Source organism: Pristis pectinata, chromosome 6 (genome assembly GCF_009764475.1).
Source record: "Pristis pectinata isolate sPriPec2 chromosome 6, sPriPec2.1.pri, whole genome shotgun sequence".
In the NCBI taxonomy this organism is placed as follows: domain Eukaryota; kingdom Metazoa; phylum Chordata; class Chondrichthyes; order Rhinopristiformes; family Pristidae; genus Pristis; species Pristis pectinata.
Genome location: NC_067410.1, coordinates 25,796,829 through 25,811,925, shown reverse-complemented (window position 1 = coordinate 25,811,925; position 15,097 = coordinate 25,796,829). Strand labels below are relative to the sequence as shown.

At 40.8% G+C, this 15,097-nt stretch overlaps 1 protein-coding gene across 1 annotated transcript in view; it reads left to right on the top strand.

Moving 5' to 3' along the window:
• Positions 1–15,097, top strand: part of dennd6aa (DENN/MADD domain containing 6Aa) — a 52,217-nt gene that overhangs the window by 26,380 nt on the left and 10,740 nt on the right. Inside the window, exons 8-14 of the mRNA XM_052018950.1 lie at positions 2,058–2,120; positions 2,995–3,050; positions 4,977–5,099; positions 6,911–7,006; positions 7,147–7,241; positions 9,356–9,421; positions 14,398–14,462. Coding sequence (XP_051874910.1) covers positions 2,058–2,120; positions 2,995–3,050; positions 4,977–5,099; positions 6,911–7,006; positions 7,147–7,241; positions 9,356–9,421; positions 14,398–14,462 — 564 coding nt within the window. The remainder of the gene's footprint in view (positions 1–2,057; positions 2,121–2,994; positions 3,051–4,976; positions 5,100–6,910; positions 7,007–7,146; positions 7,242–9,355; positions 9,422–14,397; positions 14,463–15,097) is intronic.

The following is a 15,097-nucleotide window of genomic DNA, read 5'->3' as shown; positions in this document are numbered from 1 at the left end:
CAATTAGCCCACCACATCCACGCTGAACAACGGGCACCCATCTGTATTAATCCAGACTTCTAGTATATAGCACCTTCTATGCCTTGGTGATTCAAGTGCTCATCTAAACACTTAAATGCTGTCAGCGACTGCTTCCACCACTCTCTTGGACAATGTGTTCCAGGTACTTGCCATTCTCTTGGTAATAAAGGCCCCTCTCAGATCCCCTCTAAATCTCTTGCCCATTACCCTAAGTTTATGTCCTCTAGTTTTATCTGGTATGGGGGAAAGGTTTCCTGCAGTTTTTCCCCATCTATACCCCTCAATTTTATATACCTTAACCTTGTCCCCTCTAAACCACCTCCACTCCTGGGAGAAATAAACCTAGTCTCTCCTCATAACTGAAATGTTCTAGCACAGGCAACATTCTGGTGAATCTCTTTGCATCCTCTCCAGCACAATCACATCTTTCCTGTCATGTGGTCATCAGAACTGTATGCAGTACTCCAGCTGAGATGTGATGAATGTTTTATAAAGATGGAGCATAACCTCCTTGCTCTTGTATTCAGTACCCTGACTAATGAAGGCCAGTATCCTGTATGCTTTCTTAACCATGTTAACTACCTGTGTTGCCAGCTCCAGAGACTTTTGGACGTACACCAAGGTCCCTTGGTTCCTTATGGTGTATGCCCTAGTCTCATTGGTGGTACTCTCATTTGCCTGGATTAAAATTCATCTGCTATTTCTTAGCCCATTTCACCAACACATTGATATCACCCTGTAGCCGAAGACTGCCCTCCACACTATGAAGAACTACAATCTTCGAGCAACAAACAATCTGCTAGAAGATCTCACCAGGTCAAGCAGCAGGCCTCAGCAGGTCCTGCTGACATGTTTGGATGGGGGAATGAATTGCCAATATCAGTCCTGCTTGACCTGCGAGTTTCTCCGGCACATTGTTCATTGCTCTGGATTTGAGCAGCTGCAGCCTCTTGCATCTCCACCAAGCTTCATGTCATCTGCAAACTTAGCATGCCCCTGGATCCACATCCAAATTATTCGCATATATTACTAACAACAAGGATCACAGCACTGATCCCTGTAAAATACCACTAGTTACAGGCATCCAATCACGAAAACAACCTTCTACCATCACATCTCTGCCACCTATTGCAAAAGCAATTTTAGATCTTATTTGCCAACTTGCCCTGGATTCCATGGGCCCTAATCTTTTGGACCTTGTCAGAGGCCTTACTGAAATCCAATAAGAAAAATTAATAAGAAAAATCATAAACAATATATCAAACCAAACTAAACAGAAAAATTTCAAAAAAAAAAGACTGGACTGAAATTTCTCAGGCCTTACTGAAATCCATGTAAAGCACACCTCCTGCACTGCCCTCATCAGTATTTCAGAAAGAAGATCAATCAGATTGGTCAGACAGGATTGCCCTTGACAAATCTGTTCTGTGCATCTCTGATTAGTCCCTGTCTTTCCAAGTGATAATTAACCCTGTCCTTATAAATTTTTTCCAATAACTTCCTTAGGCTCACAAGTCTGTAATACCAGATTTTTCCCTGCTGCCTTACTTGAAAAGGGAGTCCACATTTGCTGTCCTCAAGTCATCTGGTACTTTGCTCATGGCCAGCAAAGATGTATATTTTAAAAAAATCTCAAAGTACCGGCAATCTCTTTATTTTGCCTCTCATAGTAGCCAGGAATAAATCTCATCTGTCCCTGGGAATTTATCCACCCTTAAACCTGCAAAGGCATTGAGTACCTCCCCTTAATTATGGAGACTTGGCCTACAGTTCACCTTCCCTTTCACTAAATCCTCCAACTACAAAATCCTTTTGTTTGTGAATATTGATGAAAAGTATTCATGTAATTAGTAAGTCATTGATGAACTCATCTTGGGAGGTTCTGGTCATTCACATTCGCTGAAGTCCTAAGCTTCATGAGAGTTACAAAGGGAATTGCTGGCCATTCTACAGGGAGATCCAGATCATTATCAAATAAGTTACGTAGTCTGCAATCCAATCACCAAAGAATTTTGTTTTTGTCCAATGTATAATAGGTTAGGATCCCTACTGGGCAAGACAAACCTGGTGCAACACAAATTATACAGTCTGGAGAAGAGGTAAGGGTCACTTTTTTTCTTGAGGGATATCAGAACCAAGCATAATCCTGTTGTTGTCTTGGTTGCCATGTCCACTGATTTCCATTTGGAACCATTGAACCATGTGTAAAAGTAGAAAACCTGATCGTTTTTCTTTTTCCTCCTGTAGCCTGACACCAGTAGTAGTAGCATCTGAATTACTTCCCTGTTTTGTGTAATTCAGATAAGCATAGGCAGGATTGGAAATGAGTCAAACAGCTTTGGGAAAATTAAGTGAAATTAGTTAAATCATCAGATGAGTGTTTCACTTTGTTATTTATACACAGTAATTATTTCATGGAAATGGTTATATACATAAGATTAAGAAGGCACAAAAAGTCAGCAGGGTTAATTCTAGTTTGTGTTTGGAATAACAGGAGCTTTATCTTTTATTACTTTTAGATTAAAGTAAATTCATATCCTAAAGGCAGTATATCAATATTTTTATAGCAGTATATGGAAGTTAGATTCTCTTCCTCACTGCCAAAGGATAAGTAACAACCACTGTGGCAGCTCTGTGATGTAAGTGTCTCCTTCAATGGATTTCATTAATAAATATGCTTGTGATGGATGGGATTCTAACTGTAATCTTTTTGGAAAAAATTGCCATAGATACATGTAGAAGTTTACAGTTGTGAAACAAGTTACTCCAAAAAAAATTCTGTTCTAATAAATTACTATTTCCTTTGGAGGAATTAACCATTTCACCGAGACTCCTGCATGTCTTTTTTTTAATAAATCAATGATCAATTATTGAGAGTGTTCAGATGCAAGCAGGCTGTTCAGGTCACCATAATAGTATGAATTCACAGTATGCAATGAATTATACTGACGGTCATTTTTTTTGTTCCTTTAGACAGAATCACAGGTCTCGTTTGCACTTCCCACAATCCATGAAGTAGATTTGTTCAGGTCAGTAGTACAGAATTTGATAAATGAGAACAATCCAAATGAAAAGGCCTCTTGTATTTTATAATCAAAATGTCAAATAAATTATACACAAGAATCCTGCTGATTAAGAGTGTCCCATGTATCCAATTTAGCACTATTTAGTCACTAGTTAAGATTAGTATCTTTAAAGTAAAATCAGAATGCAAATCTATGGTCATTATTACTGAGAACACAATCCTACTGAAAATTATGCCATTCATATCCAGAATGGCAGATGGAACCAAATGGGATGGGGATAAGAGGGTGGGAGACCCAAGGGCATGAACATTTGAGTTTTCCAATTTTAGGTGACCCTCCCCTCTGGGTTCTTTCCCCACCCCCCTTTTCCCCTTTTCCTTCCAATCCTCCCCCAGTCCTCCCATTTTGTCCCCTTTCTCTCAAACCCCTCCTGCTCCTGATTCCATCCACCCACTATACACACAGTTCATCCACAGGCTTCCATCCCTTCCCCACCTCCCCAAAAAAAAATTGGGTTCCACTTGCCATTCACAACCTTCTAAGGGCCTTTACCTATCACAGTCCAGCACCTTTGTGTCTTTGAGTTCCTGCTTGGCAGTCTCCAACCTTCACACTCTCCTACCCCCACCTCTTGCTCTTGCTTCTGCTCTCTCACCTTCCCTCCCTCTTGTCATCTGCCTTCATCTATTATTCAACTGTGACTGTCTCCCAACTCCGCCTCTGCTGCCACAACCTGCTTGTCATCTTGCACCCCTCCTCAGTCTACTAATCACTTCGGACTCCTTTCTCACCATCCCCCCCCCCCCCCCTTTCCCCTCCTTATACTGGCCATGTTGCCTCTCCACTCTCAGTCCTGATTCAGGGTCTCAACCCAAAACATCGACAGTTCTTTTCCTCCTACAGATGCTGCTTGGCCTGCTGAGTTCTTTCAGCAGATTATCTGTTGCTTCAGATTCCAGCAACCACAGTCCCTTGTATCTCCATTCAATGTTATAATTTGAGAAATAATACTTAGTTTTTAAGATTTTATCAAGTCTGATGTACCAAAGCCTCATGGCTTGTAAGTAGTCTTTCGGAATACCTAGTAGGGGTTAAAGACTGAAGAATGAGGGGGGGGGATGGTGGCTAAATTCATTGTAGACTCCCTGATTGTACAGTAAGAAAATAGGTCTGGTATGGTTCTAAACCATGTAAATGAGGGGGATTTGTTTCCTGAGATGTGTTGACTGAACTGATTTCAGCCAGTATTATGGTGAAAGTTTCAGTTAGTAAGTCTGTTACTGGGAAAAGCAAAAGCCAGTGATATTTTTTTTGTCTATCTCTCTATCATTTTCCCTATGTTCCCAATTTTTGATTTAAACTATTTCTTCTGTTTCCCAGCAGTTCTCTCGCAATACCTACATGAAGTGTATGTCAATGAGATGGGGAAACTTTCTCTCTAGTTTCATTTTTTTTAATTTAACCAAAACATCTTGCTTCATTCTTCTCCTGGGTCTGATTCCAACCTCTCTTGTTTGGTTTACCTATCCACAGTATCAGTTTCTTTATTTGCTTAGACACAGAAAGGGGCCATTTCCCCTGTAGGGCCGTGCTGGCTCCCAGTAGAACAAGCCTATCAGTCGCATTTCTCTTATTTCCCTGCCCCCCTGCAATTCATTCTTTCGCATGTCCATAAGTCCCCTTTGATCCTTTTGCCACTTGCCTATGCTAAGGAGCCATTTAGATTAGCCAGTTAACCCAGCAGCACACTTTTAGGATGTGGGAGAAAACACAGGAGGTCATGAGAGGAATATGCAAACCACATACAGTACCTAAGGTCAGATCAAACACCAGCTGCTATACCACTGTGCCACCCACCTTGGATCAAACTTGGAGTTTTATGAGAAAGTTGACATCACGCATCGTTGTAATTTTGTTTTTCATTTGCAGATGTTTTTGTCCAATATTCTTCCACATTCAGATGCTTTGGGAGCTTGTGTTACTTGGGGAGCCTCTTGTTGTCATGGCACCATCACCTGCTGAGTCATCTGAAACTGTTCTGGCCTTGGTTTGGTAAAGTAGTAAATTTTGTAAATAAAAACTTATAGATTAAAGATCAGCTTTTCACTAAAATGTGCTGGTTTTCCAAAACCAGCCACAATCCCAACCATATTTTGCATTACTTCTGAGAGAGGATTCAACGTATATGCATGAAAAGTTACAGCACTTTATTTTGACAAAACTATTTTTAAAGAGCCTTTGGTCCAATGTATTAATTCCTAGTGCTTATTAATGTGGGGTATATGAAGATGCAGTAAATATTAATAAGTGTCTACAGCAATGTGCACAATATTGAGGATTTTAAGTTAGTTCTAAGTTTAAATCTCAACATGGAGTTTCAGATGTAATCAGGAATGCTTTAAATTTTGCACGCCTGCTTGTAAACTACAGTGACAACCATACCATAAATCTGCTTATTTAACGTGGATTCTTTTGTAGTTTATATGCGCATACTTTAGTGGGGTGAAAGTACACAACAGATACCATTTTAACTTTAAATTGGGAAATTGTTAACTTATGATTTTTGGATATTGTATAAGTGCATTTGTAGAGAGTTGGTGATGAATGGAATAACGCATGGCATTATGCCTCTGGAGTTGAACGTAATTGAAGAACATATTTAAGCAGCTGTTTTTGTAAAAATTGGAAAATCTTTCAAAAGGTTTTTACCAAAAGAAAGTCACTTATTGCATGATATAGACATAAAGTGATTTCAAATTTCATTAGAAAATACAGATTGAAGCTTCTAAAATAACTTAAACCTGCTCCTCCAAAGAATAACTAACTCAGAATAAGATTAGAAAATGGAAACACTCAGCAGGTCAGGCAGCATCAGTGGAAAGGGAAACAGTTAGCATTTTGGATGTGAGACTCTTTGTCAGGAATAGAAAAGAGAAAACAAGTTAGTGAACTTCTAGTTACCTGCCACCTTCATTCTCCATTTCGCTTCAACTCCTACTAGCTGTCTATGCCTCCTGCACTGTTATAATGAGGCCCAATGCAAGCTTGGAAAAACACTTGTCTTTCATCTGGACACATTATAGCCTTCCATACTCCAACTTTTCATTAACTTGCTCTTTCTTCCTGTAGCAGAACTGGCCATTTCTGCCAGTCATGTATCTGTGATCTTTGGCTAGGTTTTTCATCTCTCTTTTAGTACAGCATAACCTGATAAGCATGTCCCACAACCCTGCTGTTAGCAACACACAACACAGGCCGAGAAGCATAATCTGCCTTCAACTGCCACATTAACCCATTTGAACTCACCTTAATGCCCTTTGTTCCTTTTATCCCTCCCTCCCCCATCTCTTCTGTTAAATTGCTTTCCCTCTTCTCCAAATTCTGACAAAGGGTCTCAGATCTGAAACATTAACTCTGTTTCTCATTCCACAAATGCTGCCGGATCTGATAAATGTCTTCAGCCATTTTTGTTATTTGAGGTTTAATAGCAAACATAGTTTTACTTTGTTCATTATGTTCAAGAGGGTGGAACAACCACTCTAAAACTGCAAAAGTAGCAGGCACATTGGAATATTTATTGTTTTCGTAAATGGCATTTACATTCCTTTAGGTAAGGGAGTTAAAAGCTTCAGATTAAATACAAATGAAGTTTTTCCATTTCTAAAATAATGCAGGTGTTTAATTCTGAGCTGCCACAAGTTGCTTTATGGTTAATAAAGAGCTCTCCAGCAATGATCAACAGTGTTGTGATTTCAATAATTAAGTTTTCTGCACCCTGATGCTGATGGCTTCCTGCAGACTGATCTAATATGAATGTCCTTCTGAGAAGTTTACTTGATGCTCTCCTCTTTTGATATTTATAGCTGTGTTTCACCACTGAAATACTGCAGTGATTTCAGGCCGTATTTCACTATTCACGACAGTGAATTCAAAGAATACACCACCCGAACACAGGCCCCGTGAGTGCAACCTCCTGTGAATTTCATTATTCAATTTCCACCTAAATATTTGAGTGCATGAATGTTCAATGCCAACAAATTGCAGATCAATGATTTTAATTAAAAATCCTTTCCATTGTTTACTCTTTACCATTACATAGACCATCTGTTATTCTTGGAGTGACAAATCCTTTCTTTGCCAAAACATTACAACACTGGCCCCACATTATCCGAATAGGAGACATGAAGCCAGCAGGTAAACTTGGTGGGATATTTCTGTTTTGACAATCTCAATTAAGATGTCATTTTCAGTAATAATGTCAGTAACATTACCCTTTAATTTTAAAGCAGCTTTTGTTTTTGCTCTGATTTTATTTTTCCTTATACTATACACTCTCTTGCTTTTGTCATTTCTGGTCAAATTCTGCTATTTTAACAATTGGATCATTGCCAATTTGTTAGGTAGGCAGTGGAATGAATCCTGTATTTCTAATTTGATATGTAGCGAGGTCAGTTGTTTCATGTGTCTGACATTTCTGAATTAGCCATTGGAAGATTGTGAGCTATGCCTAGTATTGCAGAAGTATGTGAAATAGACTTGTATTTCACCTGTTCCATATTTGAAGTTTCTTCTTCCTCCTTCCTCCCCACTGCCTTCACCTAATAGAGAATCAGCTGGCCTTCATTTGACATGTCCTTACAATGCTGTCCTACTTGGTCACTTATTCAAACGCAAACTCAATCAAATTTGTGAGACCTGATTTTTTTTCCCCCACGCAAAGCCATGCTGACTATCCCTTTCAATCCTGGCTCCATCTGCCCGTCATCCTACACTCCTCCTGCGGCATTCTCCTCTGTAACCGCAAGAGTTGTAACACCTCCCCCTACACCTCCTTCCTCGCCTCCATCCAGGGGCCTGAATAGCCCTTCAGGCGAGGCAGTCTTGCACATGCAAATTCACCAGCATTATTTATTGCTCCTGTATGGCTCCTCTGCATCACCGAGACTGGACACAGATTGGGTGAGTGTTTCGCCAAGCACCTTTGTCTGTCCCCATGGCTGTCTGGTTCTCCTGGTTGCCAACCATTTTGATTCTCCTCTCCATTCCCAACCAACCTGTCTGTCTTCTGTCTCCACTACTACCAAGTTGCGGCTAAACCCAAATTAGAGCAACAACACCTCGTATTCAGTCTGGGCAGTCTGCATCCTGGCAGCATGAACATTGAATTCTCCAACTTCTGGTAACTGCTCCCCCTCTGACCCTTTTCTCTTTTTATTCTCTCCTCCAGATCCATCTGGCCCCCATCACCATATCTCTCTCCCTCTCCCAACCACCCCCTCCATCTGCCCATCACCCTCACATTCTTCCCATTGGTTCCCCTCCCCAGCTCGCGCGCACGCGCTCTCTCGTTCGCTCTCTCTCAATTCCATGCTCCACCTTCCTCTCATAGGATTCCATTATCTTAAGCACTTAGTCACTTCCACCTATCCCCTCCCAGCTTGTGCCACCTTTCCCACTCTTTCCTCTCTCCCCCACCAACCTGGATCCTCCTGATCTTCCATTGCCTGCCACCTCTTCCCTCCACCTTTTTATACTGGCTACATCTCTGTCTTCCAGTCCACATGAAGGGTCTCAACCCAAAACGTTGACTGTTCATTTCCCTCCATAGATGCTGCCTGACCTGAGTTCCTCCAGCATTTTGTGTGTTGCAGCAAGTGTATATCTGGCGTTTACCAATTTTTGTTTTGCAGAAGCATGTTAATTTGTGCTTTCTTTGTTTGGCATGTACTTTGTGTATTAAGCTGTACTGATTTGGAAGTTGCCAAGTTTTCTGATCAATGCTTATCACATAACTTTTGTATATTTTCTGATTTTGGTGAGACCAATTATTTTGTAGACATGTATCCTGTATGGTCTGTACGCCACTTGTTTTTGTTTTTAAGTTATCCAGTATTCATAACCAAGTAGTTTCACTCTATATCTGACCCAGAAAGGAGAAACATAACAGCACATAAATGCTCTTTTTGTGAAGGTGTACTGAAAATCTCTATTTTGAGAAGGCACAGCTTCAGAACAGATGGGCTTGCCCCTCAGCTATCTGGTTTTCACTAGAAAATCAATTGCCACTGTTATAGAATGCAATAAAGATGATTTATTATCTCTTTAAACATGAGTTCCTCTTTCCAACTTAAGCAATCAGAGTTAAAACTTTAAAAGACAGGCTGCTGTATTGAAATATAATGTATCTGATGAAAACAATAGATGTGCCTTTGTGTATTTTTAATCTGTTTTCCCTTTCTTCCTTTCACTCTCCCTGCACTACTTTTTCATTCTCTTTTAACAGAACTGATCTGATTTTTCTGTTATAGGTGATGTTCCAAAACAGGTCAAAGTGAAAAAACTGAAAAATCTTAAGACTTTGGACTCCAAGCCTGGTAATATATATCATTGGTTTGTTTAGAGTTATCAGTTGTTAACTTAATTACTTGTTTGTTCATTTGTGCTCCAAGTTGAAAGATGACAGTGACATTTCTGGGTGGTTTCTTTTATATATGCATCCTTTTACGGAATCTGGGAGTTGCTGGCAAGATGCATTGCCCTTTCTTAATTGCCCTTGTAGGTGTTAATAAACTGCTATCTCGAAGTACTGTAGTCTACTGAAGGTACTTTCACAATGCTGTTAAGCACAGAGTTCCAGATTTTAGACCCAGTGGCAATGAAGGACCAGTGATATACAGTTCCATATGAGGATGGTGTGCAACTTGGAAGGGAACCTGCAGGTGGTGCTGTACCCATGTGCCTGCAGGGCTTGGCTCTTTCAACAGGATTAGGAGATGCTATTGGTGTAGCCTTGGTGAAATATTGCAGTGCATTTTGTGCGTGGTGCACATTCGAGCCATTGTGTGCCAGAAGTGCTAGGAATGAATGTTTAGCATGGTTAGTGGAATGCTAATCATGTTGACTTCCTTAAACACGGATGATGTTAAGCTTCTTGAGAGTTGTCATGCTGCACTCATCCAAACAAGCAGAGTATTTAATCACGGTCATGTTTTTTTAAAGATGGTGGAAAGACATTAGATTGTCAGGAATTGAGTCACTCTCCTAATGATACTACCTCTGACCTGCTCGTGTAGCCATTATATTTATGTGGCTGGTTAACAGTGACCCCGAGATTTTGATGGTTAGGACTCAGTGATGGTAATGCCGTAGAGCATGATGGCTTGATTCTCTCTTGTGGGAGATGGACATTACGTGGCATGAATTTTAGTTGCCACTTGCAAGCCCATGCCTGAGTAATGTTTAGGTCTTGCTGCATGTAGGTGTGGTCTGCTTCATTTGATGAGAAGTTGCAAAAAGAATTGAACCTTGCAATCATCACTGAACATCCCCAGCACTGATCTTATCATGGAACGAAGTTCATGATTGAGCTAAAGGCACTGCCCTGAGACACTTCTGCAGTGATATCCTGGCTAGGATAATTGACCTCTGACGACTACAACTGTCCTCCTTTGTGTGAGCTATGAAGTGTTTCACCAGTGTTCCCTGATGCCACACTCAGTTAAATACTGCTTTGATTGCACCATCAACCTTGGCTTCCGTTCCCTTTGTTGATAATTGAGTGTAGACTGGGTTATAATTAGACAATATTTTTTCCTGCCTTTTGTGAAAAGGAAATAACTTGGCAATTTTGCACATTGTGAGGTAGATACCAGTGTTGTAACAGTACTGGAATAGCTTGACTGAAGGTGCAGCTAGTTTTAGAGTGCAGGTCTTAGTACTGCACCTGGGATGTTGTCTGGTCCTCTAGCCTTTACTGCATCCAGTGCTCTTGCCTGTTTCTTGAAATCGGGTGGAGTGAATTGAATTAGCTGCTGGCTGACTTCTGATGATGGAGGTCTCATGAGGAAGCAGAGATGGATCATCTATGATGCTGCCTGGCCTGCTGAGTTCCTCCAGCATCATAGTGTTTTTCATCTAGATTCCAGCATCTGCAGCCCTCTTTTTCTCATGGATCATGTATTTGGTACTTCTGGCTGAATGTGGTTGTGTTTGCGTGGGTTTCCTCCGGGTGCTCCCACATTCCAAAGGCGTATGGGTTAGGAAGTTGTGGGCATGCTATGTTGGCGCCGGAAGCATGGCAACACTTGCGGGCTGCCCCCAGAACACTCTACGCAAAAGATGCATTTCACTGTGTGTTTCGATGTACATGTGACTAATAAAGATTTCTTATCTAAATGCTTTGGCCTTTACCATTCACACGCTGGGCTCTGTCATTGTTGTCGTGGGGTATTTTTGGAGCTTGCTCCTTCCATTAGCTATTTAATTGTCCACCACCATTCATAAATAATCTGCTGGACTGCAGAGCTTTGATCTGATCTGTTGTGAGATCGCTTGCCTCTGACTATTAGATGCTGTTTTGCAGTTTCGGAATGCTTGTGAACGTTAGTGACTCATCAGACCAATTTTTGTGCTGCCAACTGTCTTTATGTTCTGGCCAAGGGACACCTGGCTCCAATTTTATTAAGTTACACAAGGTGAAATTATCATAAACAAGATCCTCCCAAAATTCTTGATCACTGTTGAAACACTTCAAGGATGACTTGAGGTAGTCCTTGGAATGTTTCTTCTTGCCTCTTGAAAGCCCTCTCACCCTCACGTTATCTGTGATGTTGAGATGTCTGTCCGTGTAAGAACCTTTCGACCAGGACCTTCTTTTGCCATTTTATCCTCCTCATTTTTCTCAGACAGCTGACGAGAAAATATTTCACCTTTTATAATATTCAGCAGTCATTTTTTAATGCATCTGTCAGGACCAGTTTTGTTCGATGACCTATCACTCTGCACTTGGGGTCATGGGGTCATAGAGTCATACAGCATGGAAACGGGCCCTTCAGCCCAACTGGTCCATGCTGACCAAGATTCCTATCTAAGCTAATCCCTTTTCCCTCTTAAACCTTTCTTTTCCACGTACCTGTCCAAGTGCCTTTTAATTGCTGTTGATGTCCCTGCCTCAACCACTTCCTCTTGCAGCTTGGCAGCTCATTCTTTATACTACCACTCTCTGAGTAGAAAAAGTTGCCTCTCAGGTTCCTATTAAATTTCTCCCCTCTCTCCTTAAACCTGTGCCCTCTAGTTCTTGATTCCTCAACCCTGGGAAAAAGACCTGTGCACATTCACCCTGTCTCTGTCCCTCATAATATTATAACTTGCATGAAAGTTGCTGAAGGCTACTGTTGCTTTGGCAAGTCTGGCATTGATCTCTTCAAATGTGAACTACAAATGACTATGTGCTGCCAGGGTAGTTGACCCTATCCTCTACCTGGAAAGTTTGGGCATTCACTGTAATGATAGGCTCTGATTAAGTTTTTCTTGGTGCACGTTTGTGCATTAATTCTTGATGTTGAATATAAGACCAAAACTGCAGTAAGTGGAAGCAAAATTGTGTTCAGTTTCAGATGTAGTTGTGACTCTTTGAGAACAGTCATCAGCAAATTTGGAGATAATGAACTGTCACTTCACTACTGTAACTTTGCCTTTTGCCTATGGACTTGCATTGAAAAGCTTGTAATCAATCCGGTATCTCGACCATAAATGCAAGTGAAATCAAAGGTTTAATCCTGAAATACCAGGCATGAGTAATTCATTTCCCACTTGGCTTCCACTGTTGCTGAGAATTCAAGCTAATTTAAGCTTCTAAATTTCATCCTGCACTTGGCTAGCACAGTGAGTCACCCTATCGGGTAAGAATGGAAAGGTGAAGTAACAAGGAAAATAAAAGCTAGAGCGTTTTAGTGTGTAAAATGATATTTACCTCTCCACTATACAGTAAATACGAATGAGGAAAGCTCGGTAAGGAGTGCTTTTACAAATCTAGATATATAATTTTAAAAAAAGTGCCAGCAATACTGAGAGGTCAGGTAGCACATAGTGGAGAGAAACAGAGTTAATATTGAAACATTGACTTTGTTTCTCTCTCCATGGGTGCTGTCTGACCTGGTTATTTTAAGCAATTCGTTTCTATTTCACATTTTCAGAATCTGCAGTTTTTTTTATTTTAACATTTCAATATTAGCTTAATTTTTTTAAAAATATGTGTCTGAAATATGAGTAGTAACATTGCTAAAACACTGGTTTATTTCAGAATCTCTGAGTAGTGTGAAAAATTTGAAAATAGGCTAAAATTCTGTGGTTGCTAAAACATTTGGAGTTACTGATGCCTGGAGATGTGTGCTCATGTACTGGGTGTGCAGGGTGATAAGTAACAGCCAAGGAAAAATCAAATGAGTTAACATAGATGCTGTTTTGGAATACTCAAGCTTAAATTGCTCTCACAATTCTCCATTGGCTAGTTGATTACTTACTGTTACTTGTCATGTTTTCATCTTGTATGGCAGCTGGGGTCCACATCACTGCAGTATGAGAGCACATGGCTGTCAAGTGACAGTAACACCACTGACCCCTCTGGTCAGAGGACAGCGTTGCTTATCGGATCAGAAGTGACACCACTGTCAATCAAGGTTTGGCTCCACCCCACCCATCAGGTGTGGGCATAGGGATTGGCCTTGGAGAGCACCTTTGTTCCTGAACCTGCCTGACCATTGGCCCTGGTAAACACCTTTGTCCTTGACCTCCAAGCCATTAGCCTGTCTAAATTACCTGGCCGGGCTCCACCCAGCCTTCCAGCACTATAAAGAGTGTTGCGCTTCCCTGGCCCTTCCTCTTTCGACTTCCACAGGAATAGTGAGACAACGCTGCAGAGACCACTGGTAAGAGTGTGCACCACCACGTGGTTTGGGAGCGTCTTAGTCAGATTCCAGGGAGTGTTAGGGCCAGTGCTTGTCTGGGTCAAGGAGTTCAGGCATTGAAGTGTTTGTCCCTTGATAAGCTGTACCTTGTTTATTGTGTATTTGTGTATCCCATCCTCGTTGCGACTTCCCCCTCACGTTCACAGCCTCCTGTGTGTGTGTGCGCGAGTGTGCATCCGCTCCCATTCATTCTGCTCCCATTCATTCTGTCCCCGCATTTGCCTTTGTGATTAAACTATTTTTAAAATCCAAAGATTGTGTCCAGAGTCCTCCACCTTTAAGATTCCAAAAGAACCTTTTCACACAACAATCACAATATTATATTTTTGTTTTTGAGCAAGTTTTAACTTGTGACCGAGAATATCTTGAAGATTTTGATTGGTCGAATGATGTGAGTTTCCTTCATCATGAGCCATTTGCTACTGAAGATAAACTTTAACCATAAAATACTACTTAATTAAAACACTAGAGAAGACAAGGTTTTGTGTGTGATGCGTACGCTTTCTTCCTCTTGACAATATTTTGGTGCAGTTTAAAATAGTTGTGTTTTTGCATGGATAAGATGACATTTCTGATATTAATACAGTAATTATATTTTTCTGCAGGTGTGTACACTTCCTATAAAACGTACTTGAGTAAAGATGAGGAGATAATAAAACAACTGCAGAAGGTAGGCTTTTAAATGGCAAATCATCCAATCAGTTTTCTTAGTGACTTTTTATAAGCTACTGCATGGTCCACAGCCAGCGGCTAAGTAATTTCCTGTACTCTACCTCAAGAAATGCTCTTAAATAATGAAACGATGTCCACAGTTTTTGTGTCAATTACTTTTATCAAAAAAATAAGAATTTTACCAAAATTCTCTTAACTCTGGGCAGGTCCCGGCGGATTAGAAGACAGTAAATGTCACGCCACTGTTTAAAAAAGGATGTGGGCAAAAGGCAGGTAACTATAGGCCAGTTAGCTTAATGTCTGTATTCGGGGAAAATGCTTGAAGCTATCATTAACGAAGAAATAGCGAGACATCTGTATAGATGTGGTTCCATCAGGCAGATACAGCATGGATTCAGGAAGGGCAGGTCCTGTTTGACAGACTTACTGGAGCTCTCTGAGGATGTAATGAATGCAGTAGATAGAGGGGAACAGGTGGCTGTCGGATATTTGGATTTCCAGAAGGCGATCAATAAGATGCAGCATAAAGACTTATCTATAAGGATGCATGGAATTGGGGGAAATGTATTAGCATGGATAAAGGATTTGTTAACCAGTAGAAGGCGGAGTATTGGGATAAATGGGTGTTTCTCT